We start from the raw sequence: 21,332 nt of genomic DNA on the forward strand, positions 1-21,332 counted from the left end.
ATTTTTTTCAGGCGAGGGGTCAAAAGAGACTAAACAATGAACAAAGTATTCATTAATTGGCATGAAAATAATAATGGTATTATTTGCAATAATGAATAACTCAATTGACATTTTTTTCATCCTCATTTTCTTATCTCGAGTGCATTCATTAGGGTAATGGCAATCTATGGATCATAGACATGAACTATTGTAGAATTGAACCGGATATGAACTTAAGCCTTTGAGTCCTGGTACTGGAGGAGGTTTGTAAAGGATTAACCGGGCAGACAAGGTGAGAAATGACGATGTATGCATAAGAATGAGGACGTGAGAACAAATTCCTTGGAGAAAATCCTTCGCCATTATGAGCAAAATTTAAAAGACTAAGAGAATGCAGCCAACAAATCCATCGCCCATCGCTAAAATCTTTTGTTACATGAAGAAAAATCAGAATTGAAACACATGTTACGCACCAACCAGCCGCTCCAACCAACAAGCCACTCCATAAACAGAGTAAACTGTAAACTCGATTGTTTCTGGCTTTACTTTGTGAAAATCCATTCCAAGCAATAAAACGTTATGGTACTTTTTCTCACAATTTATTCAAGACGACCGGTTTCGTCGCAGGGGCGACATCATCAGGTACAGAACGATTACAATTAACGATTAACGATTATTAATGAACGAATTAACGATTTCTGTACCTGATGATATCGCCTCTGCGACGAAACCGTTCGTCTTGAATAAATCGTGAGAAAAAGTACCATTACTTTTTATTGTTTAGAGTAAACTGTGTTCTCATGGGCTACAGCTGGTTTTCTTCCAATTATGGATATATATATATGGATATTATGGATATATATGGACGGATATGCGTCACTATCTGAAATCAATTGCAAATCACAAAAATGACGAACAATAGCCACAGCCCTTGGAGCCGGCCAGAACCTTCCGTCCGCCTACCCCCGCATCGGCCATACCAGACTCTTTTCATCCATGGCCTCGTCCACCACCTTCGCCCTCTTTGCGTGACAAAGGCGTGCCCGACCACACCTGGCAGATTGGCAGAGCCCGGAGGAATCTCCAGCTCGGAGACCCAAAATGCCAAGTGGTGGGAAAGAGTACGGGGCAGACAGAAGAGATGGATTTTTTTTAAAGGGAACGTAAATTATTTTGGGTAGACAGGGGAAGACGTGGAGATTGGAAACAACGATAAAGGTGTGAGACACTGAATAACATATCGAGACCAAATGAAGGTACGTCTCATTGCATTACATGCATGTGATTTTCAAAATATATCGAATTCAGCGATTTCTACCATTCAACACCGCTTTCAAATAAAGAATCTAACTTTTCATAGTGCTTATTAGAATAGATGAAATTAAAAGGCACGTGCATAAAAATATAAATGCGTACCGCTCATATATGGGAAGGTAAAATAAATTCAAAAAGAAAGAACGAGAGACAAAATTATCTTATAGTTATAAATGGAGAATTGAAGCGAAACTATTCAGGATTCTAAAAAACATGGGGGGAATTTGACATATCTGTACACATCTGTAGGTTTAGCAGCGAATTCGTTAGTTATATTCAAATCAATCTCATTAATGTAATGGTATGATGGATTAGAATAAGAACTATATTCCCAACTGACTGCTAGCAATTAGGTAGTGATTGAGTGCAAAGGAAAAAAGTGACAATTTGCATCACGCAAAAGCGGTGCCTACGGCTATCTTGCTTTACCCGAGGGCAAAGCAGGAGAATCGCAGCTGACGTGTGCTTTCGTGCGCACGGAACCGAATAACACCCGAAATCCGATTCCATCCTCCCCTACCCATCCCTTTTCCGAAGGTAACAGGTAGGAGAAGAAAAAAAAGAGAAAGAATAGACTCAAGGAATGGGGTTCAGGAGCTTTAAAGGGGTAGGTACTCTCGAAGGCTGATGGCAGATGGAACATACATTTTTCAGAGGGGAAAATTCTGAGCGGTAGTTTCACGAAAACCTGGGTGCAAATAAAATGGTGCCATAGGGGTCTCGAAGATGCCCCTCGCGGGAATAAGATTTCGTAAATTGAAAAATTACACTCTCCCTCTGTATTCTTTAACAATGTGATGGTCCTCTTACCGTGTCGAAATCATCCATGGTTATCCAGCAATTCGGCATTTCAAGCGGATTCATTCGATGGCTGAGAGAAGAAAATTGCTAGAATAGTTGGCATGAGGAAACCCGTCTCTCCATGCAATCATGTCAACTTGCACCCTTGATGTCGAGAAAAAAAAGATCGCGCAGTGTTAGAATTTCACGATTTATGTAATTTTTCGTCAATACAAAAGAAGGTAGATGTGGAAAATATTGCCATTAGCAGGGCGAACGGTTATCAAATCAGCAACTAGCGCTAAAGCGACAAACGAATTAGCGGAAAGAGTCTGAATTCAATAAATACGAATATTGAGCCCTCCACGGGAAAAAGTAAATACCTGGGCACTCGATTGCGATTATGAACTAGATCCTTAAAAACTTATGCGCCAGTCCACCCTTCAAGCCCCGCTGAAAATCCGAAAATTCAAACGACTCTTCGCAACTTTCAAGTCTCTATCTCTGAAAGGCCATGATAATAATCGAAGCTAAAGGCGAAAAGATGCCATGAGGTTGAAAATATACAACTGTGCCTACATTATCAGAAAACAAGAATGGGCCACACATCATACGCTACGAAGTGACCACTCACTCTTCGCATACGCCGATCACTGTACGTGCTAATATAATTTTGTTTTTTTTTCCCGGCGAACAATTGCAGTGAAATTTTCTCGGGTTTCGCACCGGGCCAGGTCATCCATTTCTCCTTCCAATTGTTCTCCCTCCAACTTCTGTTTGGATTCCTGAATCCCTGATGACGATGGGCGAGTTGTCCATCGAAACGTTGGAAGGAGAAATGGAGGACCTGACCCGGTGCGAAACCCGAGAAAACTTCACTGCAATGTACGTGCTGCCTCGTGGAGTCCCAACCCGGACTTGCCTAAGTTACATGTCCCAGCCACAAAAGGCAGAGAGCCCCGCCTAGGCTATCGGCGCTCTCCTTACTAGTTAACGGTCACTAAGCGCATTAGCGGCTTCAATAAGGAAGCAAGATAGAGAGGGGGGTGGAGAAAGAAGGGGGTAGGAGACCTGTCCGTGGAGCTTTTTTTTCCACCGGAATCGCTTCAAAAGAGGCTATAGCATCCGCCGCCTGAAAACCTTCTTCTTCTTCTCTTGAGACTCAAAAGGAGTGAAGAAAAAACTGGAAGAGTAAACTCGAAATGGCCTGAAACCATCTTCCTTCTCCTCTTCTTCGCCCGAGTGACCTTAGAGAGGGAGTAGGGAGGGGGGCAAAGGCCCCTGACGGCTGAATATCAATCAGTTTGAGCAATTCTCCAGCCACAGGATGATGATGATGCGATTTGCCAATACATAGAGCCGTTCACTCAAACCCGAAATCGCAATTTACGAAAAGAATTCGGTAGATAGATGGGAAAGACAAGTTGCGAGGCAAAATATATTTTCCCGTCCAGCTATTCTCTCGTAAGTTTGATATAAATAAGTCGCCGCCCACTTTTCATGAGTTGATGACGTCATTAGAAAGAAATGAATCTATTCGTCCATTTTGAAGGGTGATTTTATTTCCAATGGAGATGAGTGGAGAAATGTGCATTTAGTTAAGCTTGAAAGATATATGTATACTGTATATAATTAGGATATGCGTAGGACCTTTATCTTCAGAATTATTTCCACCACACCTCATAGCACGTGATTCTACTTAGATAACTCATGACGACCACCCTCTCATACGAATGTTTCTTTCCTTCGCCTCGATTCACCAGAAATGACTCCTCTCACTACCCGCCAGTTTGGGGAAATCGAATCCTGGTTCATTTGAGGAGAGGAGTAGAGGAGAAGCGATCATTGATTCGGCGGGGGTAGTGGCTTCATTTACTCAAATTTAAGGGTGAAAAGGTTAGAGCCGTTGTATTTCGCCGAAGACGTCGACATTTCGAAAGACGAAAAAATATACTTTCGTCACTTATTTTTCAAACGCTAACAAAATAAAAGTTGGCGAACGTGCCCATACTTGAAACAGGTGGTTTTCTGGCTCTTTTCCCATGATCAACTCGTGCTTAATGAACCGAATAAAAACAATATGAAAAGGCAATAGGATATAAATTCGAGGCCGGAGGTGATTAAAACTCCCAGAAACCCCTCGGACATTGACATAAATAATTGGCCGACTCAATACGAGCGATTCATAAATTGCTCAGTTGAAAATCTAACAAACATAATCGTGAGCTAAAGTTTTATAATAGTACTAACAATAGAGTGTCCACCCAGATTCAAACCTCTTCAGGCCAATCTCTTTCTTCATCAACGACCCCTTCATAGAAGGTAACTTATTTTTAATCAACCGTTTCAACCCAAGAAAACTGGAAGGGGTGGTGCGTCACACTATATCTCATGGAAGATAAAGGAGTGCATAATATAAAGTTAGTAGGATGCCAATAAGCAAAAGAAAAATTTCCACTGGATGAACGTACTACAGCATGTCTTTGCAAAAAGTTGAAATAAATGTATTGGGATGCAAAAAAGAAGTAAACCCTTAGTTAAAAATTTATTTTTCTCACTTCTTCAAGTAAAAAAACAAGTAAATGATATCAGCATAAAAATTTCAGTCCATGTATACGTAATAATTGCTACGTAATGATAGAATTAATTTTACTCTACAATATATTATTGTATTATTGCATTGAGGCCGCGAGAGAATCGACTATCACCTTCACTTAATTTATCCGCGAAAAAAAAACACTAAAGGAAAAAAACTGGTGATCATGATGATAGATTCATTTATTTTTTTTTAATGGAACACTTGCGTGACGTCAGTTATTCAAAACCTTTGCGACTTGGCAGTCCACGATACAAAATGTAAGAATATTCACCTCGGAATTTCAGTCAAATTAAAAATTCCGGGGGAAGGGTGGCTAGACAGAGGAGATTAATATGGTGAGGATTTATTACAGCCCTTCCCATGAGATCTGATCAAACATCTGGAGGTGGGAAAAGGCATCAACGGGGGATGAGCACTTGATCAAGGGGCTAGATAATATGGCGCACAAAATAACATACGCCATTCTCTTCTCCCAGGGGAAGGGAGTTCATCACGCTTCCTCCTTCCGCCTGTTGTTATTATTCCGCGTCGCACAAGACAGACGAATAACGACGCGCACAATGTCTCGGAAGTCACTCAAGCGTCACTATTCTGACCTCCCCCACTCTTCATCCCCCACCCCACTCTCAATTACCCCCACCCCACCTACAGCCCCGATTCTCCCGTCGCAACCTTCCCGTCTCCAAGACGTCGACTTCGCCCCTTCCGTTCCACTTTCCCTCGCCCCCTCTGCGAGGTTCTCCGCTCGGCCGAGGGGGGCGCTGAGCAATAACAACGGCCGCCATCTTGCTTTCCATCCTCAGCTGGCGATCTTGCGTCAAGGTTTTTATTAACATCGTTCATAAACGGTATAAGTTTCGGAAAAGCGCCGTGAGTGCCATCCGGCCTGACTCAATACCTCAACATCTCACGGAGAATGGGGCAGCATAACTGAAAAGGGTATTGCCAGAAGGTCTTATATGAAATACCAAGTATATATTACACATTAGGGTGCAATGCGGTGAAAATTCAATAGTGATAATAGTGACAAAGTAATAATCAAGAAATTTTCTTCGATACTTGGCTTACTTCCAGGGGAAATTTTGACAAGCTCTCGTGTCGCAGCCAGAATAAGTAGGGGATGTTCCTCGATTTGTACGCGATAGAAAATATATAACACACAAATCATGCGAGTACACTACGCCAACAACTAGTCACGTGAGAACAGGATTAGATAAAACACAATGCATGGGAAAAATAGGTTCACACTGTTTCCATGGGAAATGAACCTATCATAAAATTGGATACCAAAAGGAATTATATTTATCCGTGAAAATTATATTCACACTTATAGCAAAAATATTCCAGCCAAAGTATTAATGCGATTGACGATTGACGAAACACACAAACGAGGCATAAGAATTCCTTTATCGAACAAAGATAACGTCAGTAAGAAAATATCAGAGGAAAATCAACTCGCCAAAGTTTGAATAATTAAATGTCTAGGAGTGAGGAATGTCGTCACAACGCAGTTCTAGCTATATTTCATTCTAGCAGAGGGGCCTGTGTCAGTTTGCCGATTATTAATTACATTAGCACAGTGTATACAAGTTCGCACAAAATTGGTTACCACTTTTTGACATACTGCAGATTTTCAATCACGGCGATTCAACTCATTCCGACGGTGAACAATATAACGTAACGGCGATAATCATGTTCCCTAACAACGCTACGGATCATGGTTCCTTACCGTATCTCTTCCTCCACCCTCACTCAAGTTTCCGCCTTGGAGCCTAAATAGGCCAATTAAAAAAATCAACAAATCTCGTGAAAAAAAATCTCGGATACCGTCCGTCAAGCCAAATCCCTCAACGAACGCGCAACCTCCGAAGCATTCACCTCCGTTGCGTTGGCCACCCTGTTCCTCCCTTCTCCTCCTCTTCCTCTCACACCCTCCTTACTACATGCCCGCTTCCATCCACCCCCGCCACCTTTGATTCGTTTCCCCTTCCACTATTACCAACCCACCCCTTTTGAAATCTCCTCACATCCACAGTCTCTATAAGACTTTCGCAGCGGCTGTGCGCTGCTCGCTATAGCGTGTGCTCATGTGTGCGGGTGGAACTCCTTCCAGAAAGACGGCGAGGGCTGCAGCTGTGGCCTTCGATGGGGTGTTCCCTGGAGCGGAACCATAGGAGTGGGGACGAGAGAGACCCTGGAGGTGGAGAATGGGCAAATAAAAGAAGAAGGGGGAGGAGAATGAAATCACACGAGACGTCTTTTCCCCAGTGACGCACCCAGAACAACGACGTCCTAGGATTTACTACTCAACAATAGAATTCTGCAGATATCCAAGGCGATCCAGTACCTTCATCCTTATCCGTACGGTACTTGGTATATGGAGGAGGCGACCGACAGTTGAGGTAATTTGCGCCATGAGGGAAGAGTAGGGAAGAAGGGTGGAGAGAAACCCGGCGTCGGCATTAGCCTGCTCTTAACGAAAGGCGCCAAGGAGACCACGGCTTAACGTCCCATCCGACGAACGGAGTGTTGCGCTTGAAATGTCCTCCACACAACATTCAAGCAGGGAGCTGAAAATTCTCTGCCACTGCCGGGATTTGAACCCGAGCCCGCCGGGTGGGAAGCCAACACTCAGGCCACCACGCCAACCTGATCCCCATCCTTGGTGCCAATGTCTGCAATCTGCTAGAGGCAGGCATGATAGAAATGAGTTTGGCAAAATGAACCAGGAAAGGTGTGAGTAATAGGGCACCTGACGAAAGTCCCCCGAATTATGTAATCGCCAAATATACCAAGGCATCCGCATAGATTGATTATTGCCAAAACCCTGAGGAGGAATACACATAATTTTAAATAAAGGTCTCTTTAAAACCAGTTAGGAACTCCAAAACTATCGACATGCCGATGAAATACTAGTCCATCGTTTTCATCGACAATGGGTCGAGTACAAAGTTCTATCGAGGATTTGTGACACTGGTACAATCTTCCATCGAGGTTCAAGCAGGAATAACATTGATATTTACTATGATGGTCCTATATTACGAGATTATTCCATGCTATGAGAGCGAATGATCAGATAACTGATCTTCCAACGACGCGACACAACTCCCTACCTAATTGATCCTTCTACGAACCAGTCCATCAGCGAATAAACACCAAATATTGCATTGACCCATTCAGCAAAAGAACTGTGTTGGCCACTCGTCTCTTGCTCTTCGCTATCTTCAGTTCTCTATACCAGTACGTTTACTACGGTCGCTCTTTCGTTAACGGTTACCTTTAACTCGTATAAACTAGCGGTAGGAAGGCAGTGCAATAATCGTGAGAGCCACTAATAGCTTTACTGAATTGAGTTAGTTACCAGTAATAGCCAAACTCCTCCGTGCCCTAACGGCCTCGAACGAAATATGTTCAACTTTAAACCCTTCCACTCCCTCATACTCCACAATTGGGTGGTTTTCTTCATCAAAGAAAACGAAAGGCATTGATTGCAATTCGTGACCCAACATTAGTGTATTCATAATATACAAATTATTTGGTTTTAGAAATCCCAGTTTAGACGAATGGCAGTGATCAATTTTATCCTCCTTTGAAAAAGGCCAGATAGGCGCCCATGCGATGCCACTCCACGTGATTCACCGGGACCTAGTTTCTATCCGAGTAGATAGGAGTTTTACATCGTCTGAGATTACCAATGCATGCACGAGGCACAGAGCTCAGGGAAACATGTCTTAATAATCACCTATTAAAACTGGCTGAGTTCGGTAAGTTTTCTTCGTTTGATAAGGTATTAATAATCCTTATTGAACCTGCTAGCAGGGTATTCTGCTATATCTAGCAGCCTGCATCGTAGCGGCGCTCAAAACTTCGCCCCAAGGTGGCCTCACACGGCGGCAGCTGAAACCAGAATGATGTCACACGGGCTTTTCCCAGCATTCATACTTAGCCGTCGCGTTTTCGCGCTCTTAAAAATTTTCACTTTTCATTTGATCAAAAAAAATAGATATCGTCATTTAATAATCTAAAGCGTGAAATACGTACTCCAGGAGTCTTTTGCTTTAGGCGATAAAAAATAATAGGAAGACACCCCATAGCCAACGCATGGTGAAGCGGATTGAACAGCACAGTTTACTTTTCTACCCAAATGTTGTTTCACCATGCTTGGCTACTACGCGTTGGACATGGAATGGAGATTTTTGGGAATTTCACAATCTGACACTGAATGTATATGCGGGTTGAGGTCCACTCAAGAAATATCATCCAAACCGAAAGCTCTAATTACGACGAAACTCCATTATCAGTGAGGGCCATTAAAAGTTTCTTCAGGAAAATAACGGATAATCGTGCCTGTGTGAGAAAAAATAAAGAATCAACAGTTTTGAGGGAAATGTGCTGTTAATGTGTTATCTTGTTGGAGACATAAATCGAAATCTCCAACAAAAGAATCAAATTAGGTACAGGTCATGTTGGAAGGAACACCTAAAAAAACATATCGAAGGTTATAATGAGCATTTCGTATATTCCACACATATTTTTCGAGTCCTATACGAAATTTTCCCATTAAGTGACGCCCGAAGGGGCTTCTATCATTAAAAACAGGCAGCCATCACCATTAAGGGCTAAGAATCATAAAATACGGCGGGGAAAAATTACCCCAAGCGCAGTTGCGCGACGATTGAACAGGAGAGAAAGAATGGCTGCACGATATTGGGAGCCGATATAGCGGGAGGGGATCGCAGGACGGGGGAGGAGGGACAGGCGGTTGGTGGAGGGTTGAAACACCGAGAAATTTCTTCCAGGAAAGTGAAACGACAAAAAACTTAATATCCACCCAATGATGTGCGTCATTACGGTAGACGGGAGGCCATAAGCAACTCGATGGCCCCACTTCCAACATGGCGGCGATGCGGTGCGTCTCAGTCCAACGGACAGGACCCAGTTCTCAGTGAGGCAGATCCAAGAATCAACAAGGGAGCTCCATCAATGGAACAATAGTCCTAATTTATCACATAGTTTCACGAACTGATTTGACTTAAGAGATAAATATGAGGAAAAGTTTTCATAAAGTAAATAAAAAATATTCTAGTAAAATTATACCTAAATTTATTATTACCCTACATAAATAGCTACTATTACATGTATAATATAAACTATAAATTAAATATTCGAAAAATATTCTGATGATTAATTGAGATTTTAATCAGTATAATTTTCCCACTTTTACAGCTTTATTTTAGTGTATAAGATCATCACATTACACAGTTATCTCTATTATCATGATAGCAGATGGGCAGATGGAAGTAAGGGTTATAAATCAGGGAAAAGGGAAGAAAGGCGAATTTGCGAAAAAGGGCGCACGAGTGCCAATGGGGAAGGGGTTACGTTACCAGGAAATTTACTTGGAGGTGAGTCACCACACGCAATACAATAGCTCAGTCACATTCTTCCATTTAAACCATTTAAAAGGTAAACATTGACGAAGCTACTTCACGCTGATTTTAAACACGTCTAAGCGACAAAAAAAAACTATTTATTAGGTAATCACTTAGGCAGTCCAAAGGCTGGATAAAGTATTAACAATTAACTAATTATTGAAGTTTATAGAGGCATAACCTAAATTATTTTCTGTGTGCGTAATAATACTTATTTCTAAGGAGAAAGGGGATAATTTCCTTTTGTAATTCCATAAGGGTTAACTGTACGCTTTCTTCGAAGTGCACTTTTTTCGCTGTTAGTTTTTTCGCGACACCAGAACGGCAATGGACGGCCTCGGATGAGATACAAAGAGCATGTGATGAATGATGTAAAACAGAAAAATTATAGAAGTGTCAAAAGATTAGCTGATGAGAGAAAAGAGTTAGAACTGCGTCAAACCAATCTTAAGATTTATAACTGATGATGATGATTAAATTTCGTTCTATGAAGGTAGGAAGATATTGCGAATCACACCGGCCTTTCTCGCCTTCCACATCTATCTTCTTATTTTTGAGTGAGTCCTATTCAAGACACGGATGATTTCAGCTACATGGTTACGACACTTCAGGATGCGTTCGAGCACTAAGGACTCACTATGAACAAAAATTTGACAGAATACTTGGTGATTTGAAGTTATGAAATGAAATCTACCTTTAAAAAACGAATATGTGAAGGGATTGGCTGTATAAAATTACTTAGTTAAAAATAAAAATACTTTGTTATATTCCAGGATTTTTAGCGCGAAACAGTTCTACAAAGTAACATCGGAGATCGTTTCTCTCATTAGGAGTGACATTTGACAAAGATGGAAGTAGTAACCAAGAGATTGACAACACAATCATGATGAGAAAAAATATCATGAAAGAAAAATCTTCCATTCTATAAGATTAACACATCAGCAGAAAAGCAAAGAGAGGAATACACAAAACAGTAGTAGAAAGTGTACATATCCATAAACCAAAGGTATGGGACGTCAAGGGAAGGAAAAGAATAATATTATTAACGACTGAGAGATTTTTCATACGATGGAGTTGACTGGAAAAAGTAAGACATGAAGCAATATGGAGATAAAGGAATCGGAAAAGGTAAAATGCGCGATGGGAGAAAACACATGAATTCGCCAACTTAGGGATTCCATACTGAAATATTCTTCCTCTGCAGGTTGGAGAGGCGGACTTCCAGAATTTGGCGTCATCTACGGAAGTACAACAAAGACCTACGGATGGACAGACAGAGAAAGAGAGCGCTGAATGCGCCGCCGTGCTATCCGTCGTCCCAGCACGCATGGGAGGAGAGAACGACCTCGACCACTAAAAGTCCTTCTAATTCCCCTTCCGCCACTTCTCCCTCTCCACACCCCTTGTAAATCCCTTCCCCCCTCCTTCCCTCACCCTCCAGTCTGCTCATTATCTCCCTCCGAAAACTCCCGTCGCTCGCTCAGTCCGTCTCCCACCCACGCACCCCGGCGCGGAGGGGATTTCCCCGCGAGAATCCAAAACAAACGCCCAACTCGCAGAAGGCATTTCGGCGGGAACAGCGAAGGGAGGCCAGCCGTGGAGCGAAATCCAACGGGGCGCCAAACTTAGCCGCTGCTCGTGGAATGGCGGAGAGTTATGAGCAATATATCGCTGTTACTGAGTAACATGCACTTAAAAGCAGTAGTCACAATCTATGACTGATCATAAGAGATCACTTTGATGCGATTGCGTCCCTGTCAACCCCTAACAACCCCTGGTAGTGTAGCTCACTAACTTATGTATTCCTCAATTCATGTTTCTGAATGTTCCTAGCAGTGGCGGCTCGTGAGTCAAATGCTAGGGGGGGCGCACTCCACCGGGGGGTCATAAGTTTTTAATATTTCGTGTATTTTATTAAGTTTTACGGCAATCTAGGAATTAAATTTTGTGATGCCATATGTTCCGTTTTTTTCAACAAAAATACCTAGTTTTCCTAATAAAGCTTGATTAATAAATACCAAATGCCATAGACTCTCGGTCATACGGATCGGCTCATTCCGGACTCTTAATTATACTGATCAATGATCTTGAAGAATAAAAATATATTTGCTGCGATATTTTGCAAATACAAACGAAAATACGTAACTTTAGGTTTTATCGCATACATTCTTCGTGCGGATATGCCCGCAATACACTTCTGTTGTTCGTTTTGCAATCATAATACGTTATTTGTCAAATCTATACAACATTTGCAATGATTTAGGTAGCAATGACACTTGTAACACCTGAGGAGGGAGGGGAGTGTCACTGACTTCCACTAGGCAACAAACACCACTAGAATGCACGCGCTTTCCTATTGCAGATGTAAATTTTGATGGCGGTGTTCGCGATGGTTCTTGAATACAGTATGATTTAAAATCAATAATTAAACATTTCTCACACATTTTTAACAAAATCTGAAATACTCACAGGCCTTTAGTTGTATTGCAGAAGTCCATCCTTCTTTCCTTTTGTCCAGCAAAGTGATCAATTACACGTTCGTTGAAATGAGCGCCGGACAACAATTTCTTTTCGATTGAACACATGGCAAGGGCACTAGTCTATAAATAAACAAGGGACGACACAAAATAGGCCGACGAAAAATACCACCAAAAAGAACAAGGTGCCTGGACACAGAATTGGGACAATTTTTCCCTATATTTCCCTAAAAGAAAACGAGCACTGTTGATCAATTCAAAATTGTCTTCTTGAATGTACACACAGCACTAAGAAACTTCTTAATCGGCATTTACGCACAGTTAAATCCTCGAAAATGATGTCTGAACTCATTTCACTCCGTTCTTTTCGAGAGTCTTGCCGTTACTATAAGGACGACTCAAGGGAGATAGAAGTCGTGGTCCACTAATGCTGATTCAGCTGAGGGACGAATTTAAGGTCAGCAAAGGCATTCAAGCAAACAAAGGACGTCATGAACCATCTCCTTGAGTCTAAGATTCATAAGTGGTAAACACACGAGACGCCAACGAGTCGCATTTGGAATAACCATGACTTCGAAATCATTGCCATGATATAATAATATATAAATTCTAGATCGTAAAAGAAGACGACTGTGAGCCACAGATGGGAGCTGTAAGGATCTCCGCACTGATGTGAACTCTTCGAAGCCACTTAAATCAGACCCAAGTGGACATTTTCCGTCAGACAGCTACCGCTCTGCCGCTGATGAATTAGGTGAACATGAACTAATACAACAAGGACGGCTAGAAAAATGATGAACCTACACACAAAAGGTGCATTGTACGCGGCACTTCTTGACATTCATTGGATGACTCTATTTAAAGTCACGTTTTACGGTTTGAATCATGTTTAATCCTTCACCCTATCACGCTCGCACCTATTTCTTAAATTATAAATCAGTGGGGAATGTTAACTGATTTTTCCTAATACTGCAGGTCTTTTGATAAATTTATCTGAAAAATAGGTACCGCATTTCTAATCATCGGGAAGATATTAATGCATTGTTAAGGCCTAAATATTATAATATTAGTTTCCCCAAGGTTCTTGAAATTCGTAATGTGGCAAATAATCGAGAATAGTTTTTCTTCGTCAATACGGCCTTTAACTGGTTGGATTTTATGTGTTCCGGAATTCAAACACCAAAAAACGCAATCATAATGGGATAATTTATTTACTGTAGCAATACCTACCAGCAATTAAAAATTAAAATCGTATAACTACACCCAGTACAGTGACCGTTCTGATTCCGTAGGTCCCTTTTCAGTGGCAGCACCAAGAAGACGCCAGATTATACGCCCGCCGGCCTGCGCAGCGATGTTAACTCACTCGTCGCTCTGCGCAATCTCGGACGACGTCCCAAGGCTTCCGTAAGGCAGCATGTTAGACGCGTCATAGCACCAGCAGCCCCCACCACTACTACTCTCCATATAACTGCATGGGGATGGATTGGGACGTTCTGGCCAGCGCCCCACGGCTACAAATACGAACTTTTCGCGCTATTTCTTTTCGTGTTTTTCCAACACTTTCGATGCATGGGACTGAAAAACACTTTCATTAATCAATGTATAATTATAAATTAATGGATAATTATTATTTTTACTTTTTCAAATATTTGGGAGGGGCGGCGTCCGAGAGTCCTTATGGGCAAACCGCCACTGGTTCCTAGTATTTCTAACAGTATGTTCTAGCTTCATAGGCAGATTACTTTCATAAGTAAGATATAGACTAATCCTATTGTTAGAGTCATACGTAGCGTACATATTGCGTAGTGCATGTTCGTGGAAATAAATTATAATTTAATGATGGTTCACCCCATGCCAAACACATCTGTAGGTGGCTTACAGGGTAATATGTAGATTTAGATGTTGTAACAGAACTTTCACTGCTAAAACCTACCATTTTGTCACGATTCTACCATGTTATTGCTACGGATATTATACCTCCTCAGGGTGACCACATTACATGTATAGAATGGAATTTATAGCAGCAGTAATAAACAACGATCTTTGAGCATGTTAGAGTTGATATGCAATCGGAATTAAAGCTAAGAAAAAATAGAGTGACCAATGAATTACTTCCCTCCGATAACTAAATAGATAAATTTAGTCTCGTAACTCATGCAAGTAGACCTTCACGCCCACTCATACATTTCATCGCTTCCTGCGCAATTAATAATTTACGACCCTAAAGAAGCTCGATGCCTCTGAATAAAGAAGTTACAACTACGCAATTGATACAAAGCTAAAGCAGCAAGACTCCAAGAATCAATTTCATTTTTCGGCCGACAAAATGCAATCCACAGCTTCGCTGTGACTTTGGGATAAACAATTCAACATAACAAAATTGTATCGAATGGGAGATAACCAAATTTAAATATCAATTCACGATGCGAAACACATTCACTATTTGCTAGATACGATGGTCTATACCATAATCTTCACGACAAATAACCTAATTACAGACTCATGCTCATATTAAAAAGACTCAACTTCACACTACACATTCTAAGTAAACGTAAGCACCACCTCATCAGGAGTCATCACTTGCTTGATACATCATTCTACAGCCACTGCAGCAGAGGGAACATTAAAGGGAATGAAGGTGAAGAACCCAACCAGGGTTGAAGACAAGTCAGCATTCTCACCGAGGACGAAGAGCTAAATGGGCCACGTAAAGACCAATTAGCGAACTCTCATAAGGATCCCGAAGGGAAGAGAATAAGGAATAAAAGTTTGTGGCGCGAGTGTTTCGTGAGGACCACTTAAGTGCCGTTCCTCGCATTCTATTTTTCGCCTCTTAATCACGCCCATACTCATCGCCACGAATTTCATGCTCGGTTTAAATGAATACAAGAGCTTGTCTTCCCGCAGCGAGATGGGGAAACGGTAAGAACGGAATAAGACTAGAGTATCATGGGATGCATGCACACTCGCTCGAAGGTGGTAGAAAAGTGGGAGAGAAATAATGTTTTCATTTTTAAAAGCTTCCGCCCCTGGTCACTCAATTTGGTGAGACGAATTAAGTGAGGGAATAGAACAGGAATCCAGCGAACACCTGCGGCTCCTTAGCAGTCCCCTCCTATCTCATAGTGACGTTGGAGGGCTCAATGCCATCGCCACCGCTTCTGTCGCATCCATTAAATGCCGGCAGCGGAGGAAACGACAGAGAAACACGAAAAGACTAGCCGATAGCAGAAAGCAGATGGAAAAAAACTGAGCAACGGCGAAGACGACGCTAATGCGATAATAACGAAGCTTTATACCGAGCTCGAAGGCAAGGAACAAGGTGTCTACGGCTAGCTCCCTACTTAAATGGAATGACTGCGAGGGACATAGGGAATGCAACATAAGCTAGTAAGCGATACACTACGTTGTTCCATCTCGATGAGAACTTGGCAAGAATGACTCAATTAAGGAAAGAATTAGGAAAGTCGACAAGGACTAAATAATGATGACATGGACGTAATGTAGTCGGGAGAAGATTTTAAAACCGCGGGCATTTCCAGGTTATTCACGTTTTTGAGAAGGCATATTCTCAAGCATTTCCAAAACAATGACTCTATTTAAAGACCTTGAGTAATTACGTGTGGCCCTTTAATGGCTTTCTTCCTAAGTGAAGTTTAAATGCTCCTTGATTTGCGAGAGAAAGTGTCATTTTGATAATTACCACCACCCATATCACATCAGCAGTAGCATGTTATAGCAGCGTCATCAAGTGCTGCTACTATGGATCACTTGATGATGCTGATATTCTTTAAAACCAGAGTCGTAGATCCAATTAAAACCAGCATAAGTAATCAAAATGTTTTCTTCCATCTCTGAATATACATGATAGAAAATTTCTAATACCAAGTGACGGCTGATACTGCCTTTTTAATACGGTGAGTGGCCCAAATATTACGACGTGAACAGTAGCGAGGTTTGAAAAGGTACGCATGTTCGAGGGTCACGGTGATAAGGAGACTGATTATGATGTTGTTGTAATCTAAAGCGTAATTCTTCCACGCATAAAGGAGCTTCGTCATAAGAACCAAGAGAAATTTTCGAATTTGAAAGCTTGTTTTTATAAAATACCATAAAAGTGGACCCCGAAAATACTTTTTACGAAAATTGAACGGAAACTATATTTCATATTCAGGAGTAGCACTTTTCTACACAAATTAATAATAACATTACCCGCTTTCATTCACAGAGTCATCATCAGGAACAACAGTACGAATTGAAAGGCAAAGGGCATCAACGCCTTGAAGCAATTTTTAAAAGATCACACATTTTTATAACTATTGCGATGATTTAAATTAGTTGGAGACGTATATCAATCCTGAATTTGTTAATTGAACAACAATTAATTGATTTCGCGGCGGCAACGTCTTACAGACGATTCTGAGCGCGGCGTCGCGTCTTTCACTCGCTTCAGTACTCGTGCACGCTGTTGCTCGGTGAGATAACAGTACGATGAGGACGGGGGCTCCTTGCTTGCTTGCAGATCCTACACCCCTTCTTCCCCACCACCTCGACCATCTCACGCAGCGCCGACTTCCTCTGTCGCACGGGGAGGGAGAGAAAAACGCCGACGCGTCCAGCGGCCGCAACCTCGGTGGACACAGATTGACCAGCCTCCCTCTCTCTCCCTCTCATTGCAGCCACTGCGGCGAAAAGGGTCGCACCGCGCAAGGACCACGCCACAACTCACCTCCCCACACCCCCAACTCTTATCGTATATATACTCCCCCTTACACCCCACCCCATCCCTCCACCCCTAACCTCCTCACACTGACACAGCAAGTGTGGTGCGGAGCTACTCCCGCATGAACCACATGTGTTTCATATCCAGCGAGCGAGGCCCTCAAACTGCCGACATCCTGCTGCTGGCTCATCTCGTGAGAGTAAGAGAGAACGTGCGCTCGTACGGAAGAGGTGTGCGTGAGTGCGCGGGCGGCGGGTGTGTTTGTGTGCTCCACCGGGCAAGGAACAGAGAATGATTGGAGCGGTGGAGGAAAATTGTATGCAGGGGGCCAACTCTAAAGGAGGTTGGTTTTCAGTGGTGAATTAAATATCCGCTCAACTACTCGAGGGGTATGGAAACGATAAAATGAAAGCTACCCGGGGTGGTGTCACACGGTTAGGTTAAAGACGTGAGAAAGTTAAGGAAAGGAGGTTGGACTTAACTTGCTGTGACTAACAATAAGGAGTTTTTTTTAGCCCATGAAGATAGGTGGAAGAAATTATCAACGAACTTGAAAGGCACGAACACCAATTTAAAAAAAATTACATTAACTGTCGAGAATACGGAATCAAGGTGGAGATTTGAAGGGATCGCGTATCCGCAATTAAAATTTTATTCCAATAAAAAATGGCACAGATTAATTTTTCTCCTTTTACTACACAAGGAATTATGTTCATCAATATTATTATGGGTACTTCCAAGCTGGCATAACAAAATAAATATAGGTACTGGGCTTAAGTTACGCTGACAGACAAGCAGACAAACTAGTTCAATTTATATTAGTGTAAGTGGATAATAGCGAGTACTCTCCTGATAGTTGCAATAAAATTAAAACATTTTCTTTCGGTAATTACAAATCCTTTTATTAGGTCTAATCATTCCCTTAACGATGTTCAAACATCATTTAAAATTAGCCACGGGGAGTATGATTCCAAAGCGTATGGGATCATTACGAGATATATGCAAAAACTAGGTGCCCACGAGAAGTTCACAACTGTTTGCGCCAAACGGATTGCCATCTTTTTTTACTTTCAGACTAATTTCTGCTGCGTGGTGGACAACGTGGGAATTTCAGTGAAGAGAAGTAACTTAAAAGAAAAGAGGTATGGAATTCGTACAAAGAAAATGAAGGCATTTCCTTCTGTTTCATCCTGCCAGGACGTTTCTTTCCCACCCCAAGACGAAAACATTTTCTCTATTCCCTTTCAGTAGTTTTTTTTTCTCTTTCGTTCGAATCATATTTTGATTCGGTCGTGATTGGGCAATATTTTTTCTATTATTGAGAAGGTATTCAATTAAAAAAATAGCACAACTAGTCGAAAGGAAAAATAAACATGGAATGCTAAACCATCAAGTCTAAGCAAAACGTGACGTTATCGTATTTCAGTCCTATAGCTGGAGACCAAGGCGATAGGAAAATAAAATCAAGCATACATGTACAGGACTGCTCCCCAGGCGTACATCATTATGCATTGGAAAAGAACATCATCGGGCGGATTGCGAACTCATTCTCCGACGAGATGGGTGGACACAGGATAGATACAACTTCGCGTTGATTTCACGATTGGGTAGGGCAGGCATAAAGCAAAATATGGAGACAGGAACATGAAACGGTCTGGGGGAACGAACAAACCTTAGAGATAGGACCGGTGACTCAGCAAGGAGCGAACGCCCCGTCATCAAGTGATGTAGGTAGGTTTTTGCCACTACGAAATCTTATAGCCGCCAGAAACAACAATTTACTTAATAAGAAGATAAATTTGGAAGAATTCGCACTCATTTCTTAAATCTCTGGGCATAAAATATGGCGATAGCTCAAACTTCACTAGAGTAAAACTATTCCTTGCAAATCTATCAGAAAATCAACTGAGCGCGGAATGATTTCTGTATGGTATTATACTTGAAAAAAAAAACATTCGAAAAGGCAGAGCAATGGAACTGCTCGTGCGTGTGGATAGCTTGCGGGCTACAATTTTTCTATTGTCTCACCAAAATTGAAACCTCTCACATACCTTCTGCATGAGAGCCGCCTCTGAGGAGCATCGGTATGGTATAAACACTTTCACACAACTCTTTTTTTATTTCTTTCATTTTATTCTCAGACCACTAGATACAGCTCTTATTGGCCATTTGATACCTGGGTATTCAACAAAAGGAACAAATAAACGTACACGAATGACCATGTCCTGGGCCCGGGAAACCAAACTAGGCGTAACTCGAACCCGCGACCTCTTCTTTGGCAGGCGAGGACGTAACCTCGCCGCCACCGAGGCCGGCAACGTACGAACTTGGTCAACTTACGAACAGTTTTGGCTTCGGTGAATGCGAGGTATTAAACTTCTTCCGGGCGAATAGTTCGGATACTTTATGAACCCACCCTTTACGACGTTAAGATCAAAGTCTTTCAGAAGACCACCTTGTGATATTTTGAATGGAATTATCAGTATCCAATGTCAAAGTTCTTCCGTTTCCAATGACGATGGAGACCATATACAGAGCAATTAGGATACAGGTGACTCGGAATCTGCAAATCCATTAGCGTTAAGTCATGAATAGGTAGTTGATCCATACAGGTAATCCAACGATAAACTGAATTCCGTTCTGAGAACGTACGACTCTGGATCTACCAGGTGCATTTCGTATTTTCTATTGACATATAACTCGTTCACAACGTAAGCTATTGTATTAAAAATTTCGGATTTATTGTGGAGTAGATCCTTGAAAAATGTTCCTGTGTCTGAAATAGGTAGATTTTTTACATGAGAAAACTCTAATGAAAATTTTATAAATTTTAAAAACATGCAAAGTTTTATATGGGGCTATTCCTATACGAACTGAAAATTAAAATATACGTTAAGTTTTAAACGAGTAATACTCCAAGAAAAAATATAAGCGACGTGGAAGCAACACGTTCTCTAAAGTTTTTATTTCCTCCTAGGATTACTAACTCCATCCTATACGAAACGGTTAAAACGACGGATAACTTCTCCACGACTGCTGGCATCGAGAAGGGGACATATTTAAAACTCCAACCTTCCTCAACGCCTTCGCGAAAATCCGGACTCCTAGGGCGAAACTTATCACCATTCTCTTAGCAAAATCTTTAACCACCTCTTCCCTCGATCAAATTCACTTGCCATAGAAACCCACGTCCATTATTGAAGTACCCTCGCGAGCTCCCTACCTCGACTACTTTACATGCTCGCCCGCGGCTACCTACTGCTCCGAGGCCTGTCAGCCCGTGGATAGACGGTGGTGACAGGACGGAGAAGGCCGGAGGAAACAATCACAGGGAAGAAGAGGGATTACCGCTTCGAAAGGGAGGAGAGGAAGGAAGGAGACATTAAGAACCGTGAAGAGGGCGATGGGCAAAGATTGCCCAGATGGTCGCACCCGGCGGGAGAGGGCTGCTGTGCGTAAGGTGATTGGAGACGGAGGCTGAATAAGGGTGCCTCATAGGGACACGGCAATGGATAATAGGGAGTGTGGGCGGGCGACTGAAAAGTTTTAAACGCATCTCAGGCGATCGGAGAAGAAGGACTGTAACTGGGGGCAGAAGGGGAGACGCCAAAGCCCACAATGCGTCTAGTGACCTCAAAGGAGGAGAAGAGATCGCAATATTACGTTCCCAAGGAGAAATATGGTTCTTTGAGAGGATAATTGTGCACGCTATGGACGAGAAAAATAAGTTTGATACAGTATACAGGTCGTACGCACAAGTAATTATTAAAAAAAAATGGACTTCAGTTTTCTACTCATGAGGGTAGGTTTAAACATCACTAGTTATATATGTATAAGGAATCACACGATTGCCTACATTGAACTTCCCCCTCCAAATAAAAATAAGGCATGCACAACTTCATCGAAATTCGTTAAAGCTCGTTAAAGAAGAATCCAAAGAAAAGATAGCTTGTCGTGCGCACGTATTTAGATAGATACTACGCGCTCTTATTTCGATCATTGATATTGCCGTCTCGTCAATAACT

The 21,332-nt window shown here is 42.0% G+C and overlaps 1 protein-coding gene across 1 annotated transcript in view; it reads left to right on the forward strand.

Annotated features, from left to right (window-relative positions):
• The window catches only part of LOC124157623, a 99,653-nt gene extending 88,192 nt beyond the window's left edge, over nt 1-11,461 (forward strand). Inside the window, exon 3 of the mRNA XM_046532538.1 lies at nt 11,309-11,461. Within this exon, the coding sequence (XP_046388494.1) occupies nt 11,309-11,461 (153 nt within the window). The remainder of the gene's footprint in view (nt 1-11,308) is intronic.
• Nucleotides 11,462-21,332: the final 9,871 nt, after the last annotated feature.

Source organism: Ischnura elegans, chromosome 1 (genome assembly GCF_921293095.1).
Source record: "Ischnura elegans chromosome 1, ioIscEleg1.1, whole genome shotgun sequence".
NCBI lineage: Eukaryota > Metazoa > Arthropoda > Insecta > Odonata > Coenagrionidae > Ischnura > Ischnura elegans.